Source organism: Excalfactoria chinensis, chromosome 9 (genome assembly GCF_039878825.1).
Source record: "Excalfactoria chinensis isolate bCotChi1 chromosome 9, bCotChi1.hap2, whole genome shotgun sequence".
Lineage (NCBI taxonomy): Eukaryota > Metazoa > Chordata > Aves > Galliformes > Phasianidae > Excalfactoria > Excalfactoria chinensis.
Window position 1 is genome coordinate 1,100,782 of NC_092833.1, and position 3,490 is coordinate 1,104,271.

The following is a 3,490-nucleotide window of genomic DNA, read 5'->3' on the forward strand; positions in this document are numbered from 1 at the left end:
TGCTAATTCCCATCCCGACTTCCAAAAAAAATCAATTAAAAAGAATTAAAAAACAGAGAGAGAGAAAGAAAGAGAGAATGGTCGCACCGGTAACAACTTCAGCTCCACGGAGGTAACTTCGCAAAGCTCACTTTTCCCCGACGGGAGGGGAGGGGATGCCTCCCCCCTTCCTTTCCCCGGCTCTCCCCCCCTCGTTGTTTCTATGTGTCGTCCTCCCGCAGCCGCCGGCTCTCCACGAGGGGCTCCAAGAGGAGCCCGCAGAGGTGCGGGATGCGGTGCGGGGCTGTGCGGGGCCGCCCGGTGCGCTCCGTCGGGGCTCGGGGCTGCGGGACGGGCACCGCTCTCACACCGCGCTCAACGCCAGATTGCCTTCATTCCGAACGGCTTTGTTTAACCAACGGAAAGGTTCAACGAGATAAAATCCTACCGGATACGCACGGCTTTGTTTTTTTCCTTCCCAAAACATCGCGAAAACGCATTGAAATGACCATCATTTTTATTACGATTATTCGGTTTTTCCGTTATTAGTAGTATTAGTATCAGCATCGTTAATTTGTTTTGTACAATTCTACCGCCTGACTTCATACCTGACGCTCTGCCTAAAGTAAACTTAGATCTAATCTCACTGGATCACACAAATTGAAGGACTAGCTGTTTGAAATGAAGCAAACACTATCATACGTTTGAAATAGAAATGCTTCTCTCCCTCTGTTTTGCTTTTTCTTTCCGTTTTCAACTTCGAAGAGACGCGAAAAAGCAATTGCTTTCTTTCCCGACTAAAGCGTGGTGGCAAAATATATAGAGATTTATATATATAACACAGCCGCTCTCGTCTTTCAATGTGCAAAAGGAAAACAATCCCCCCACCCCACCCCTAAAAAAAACCCCAACATCAGAACAGGACCGGGACATCCCAAAGTCACATCCAAGTGCCGTGAGACCATGGAGAACTCAGAGACGTTCAGGGAATAAATTAAAATCACCGCCTCTCTCCTTTCCCTCCCCCCCCCCCCCCCCCTTTGTCCCAGAGGGGCAGTTCGAGCTTCGCTCTTCTTTGCTTTCCTTTTCTTTCTTTTTTTTCCTCTTTTTTTTTCTCCCTTTTTTTCCTTTTCTTTTCTCCCGGATTTTCGGAGTTATTTGTTTCTTTCTTTTTTTCATTTCTTATTTGTTTTGTTGTTTGTTTGTTTTTTTCTGTTTTGTTTGAAAACACATTTACAACTCGGCCCGGTGCCTGGATCCCATCCGCTCCCACTGCTTCAGGTTCTCCCCCATCCCTCCCTCCCACCCCCCCCACACCTCGGGACCCGCTGACAGCTCTCAGCATCTCCGCGTCCCCCGGGGCGCATCCGCGGCTGTCCGGGCTGCAGAGTCCTGCCTTCGGGAGGCTCCGGCGGGGTTATGTACATGCACACGGAAGGAATCCCAATCCGGCCGGCTCCCCTGGGTGGGGGCCGCCCGTGGGGTTGTGGGCGGGTGTTACATAGCAGTCGCGTGTGCTGAAGAATAGGGGTCTATGCCAGTCTTGGTCATGCCCGGGAATAATATGTAGGCAACCGGAGGCTGCAAACTGGAGGCCGACCATGCGGTACAGTTACACGGCACCACGTAGCCCGGGTTGGTCGGCGAGGGGTGGGTGTGGGTGTGTTGGCTGGGGCAGCTCAGGCTGCCGAACGCCCCGTTCTGGTATCCCAAGGTGGAGGCGTAGGGCAGGGTGCCGGTGGCCAAGGTGTGAGGAACCTCGGTCATCTTCTGAATGGCGCTGGAGCTGAACTGGCTGGGGTCAAGTAAGGAGTAAGGTGCTGAGGTGGGGGGCAGGAAAGCCCTGGCCTTCTCCGGGGAGCTCAGCAGCGAGTCAGTGGCCCCCACGGGAAGCCCGGCGGCCTTTAAGGGATCGGTTTCCCCCAGGTAAGGCAAAGGGAAGACATACCTGTCCTTTTTGAGCAGGTTCTTGGGCTTGCGCCGGGGCCGGTACTTGTAGTCGGGGTGTTCCTTCATGTGCTGCGCCCGCAGCCGCTTGGCCTCGTCGATGTAGGGCCGCTTCTCCGCCTCGGAGAGCAGCTTCCACTCCGCTCCCAGCCGCTTGCTGATTTCCGAGTTGTGCATTTTGGGGTTCTCCTGGGCCATCTTGCGCCGCTGGCCGCGGGACCACACCATGAAGGCGTTCATGGGGCGCTTGATGTGGTCGCTGGGTTTGGACATGCTGCGGGCGGGCGGGCGGGCGGGCGACGGGACGCGGCGGTGCGGGGCGCTCTGCGGGCACCGCGACGAGGAAGAGGAGGAGGAGGAGGAAGAAGAGGCGGCCGGGGCAGCCGGAGGAGCTCCAGGCGCGGGCTCAGCTGATCATCACAGTCCTCCGCCGACGCCGTCCCCGCCGGGAGCCGCGCCGGGGCGGGGCGCGGGGAGGCGCGGAGCGGTGCGGAGCGGAGCGGCCCGCGGGGAGGCGCGGGGCGGCCCGCGGGGCCCGGCGGGCGGCTATGCGGGCGGCGAGCCGCCGGGCACAGCTGCGGGCCGGCGGTAGGGACGCGGAGCGGCGCGGGGCAGTTCAAAGGAGAGGGGCTGCGGCGAGCGGGCTGACATAGTGGCAGGGCGTTCACAGCGCGGCTGGGCGCCCAATCAGCGCGGAGGGGGACCAGCTTAAAAAGAGAGGGAGAGAGGAAGGGCGAGAGGAAGAGGAGGGGAGGGGACAGGGGAGGGCGGAGGAGGAAGAAAGGAGGGGAAATGAGGACCCCCCCACACACACCCCCTCTCCATCAGCGCGCAGATTAAAGGGAAGGCTTTGTGAGTTGCTGCGCTAACAGCGAGCGGAGCTGAGGGGAGGGGGGAGGCATCGGGACCCCCGGGATATGGGGACCGGGTGTGCGGGGGTCCCGAGACCCCTCCGCCGCCGTCGGGGCTGAGAGCACAGCGCTCCGCCGGGCCGAGGCCGCTCCCCGCTGCCAATTCCCCCGTTCCGCAGCCCCGCTTAACCCCGGGAGCCGGCCCGCGTCCCGACTCGCTTTGAATAATTGCCTGCCTCCCTCCAAACGCCCGTGGGGAAAATATTTATTAAATGGAAACAATTGTTCCGAATCCCGACGGGGGCCGCGTTTGTTCGTGGCTTATTGGTTTTGAGCACCTGCTTGGTTAACAAACCTGCTCCGAACAGCCCCCGTCGGGCCGCCCCTTGCCCCGGCGCGGAGCATTCAGGCCGCTCTATGGCTAACGGGGGCAGAAACGAGATGCGAGCCGGGCGGGGGGCTCGGGCCGGACCGAAGGTGGGGTCCGCAGCCCCGCAACCTCCGCACTCCCCCCGCAGTCCCCCGGAGGCAAGTTCTGCTCCGTCCGGGCGGCCACGCGCTGCTATTGGAGGTTGTTCGCTACCCCCGGAGTAGTAATAAGAACAACAACAACGATAATGATAACAATATCATCAACCACCCTCAGTTATTTCCTGCTTTTTCTGTTGTTTTTTTTTTTTTTCCACCTTTCCGCTCTAAATAAATGACTTTCA

The 3,490-nt window shown here is 59.1% G+C and overlaps 1 protein-coding gene across 1 annotated transcript; it reads right to left on the reverse strand.

The window, feature by feature from the left end:
• Window positions 1-1,284: 1,284 nt before the first annotated feature.
• Window positions 1,285-2,380, reverse strand: SOX14 (SRY-box transcription factor 14). Its single transcript, XM_072344546.1, has 2 exons — window positions 1,928-2,380; window positions 1,285-1,774 (listed from the first exon to the last, which is right to left on the reverse strand). Exons 1-2 carry the CDS (start codon window positions 2,197-2,199, stop codon window positions 1,477-1,479), a joined length of 570 nt encoding a protein of 189 aa, XP_072200647.1. The 5' UTR covers window positions 2,200-2,380; the 3' UTR covers window positions 1,285-1,476.
• Between the last annotated feature and the right edge of the window lie 1,110 nt (window positions 2,381-3,490).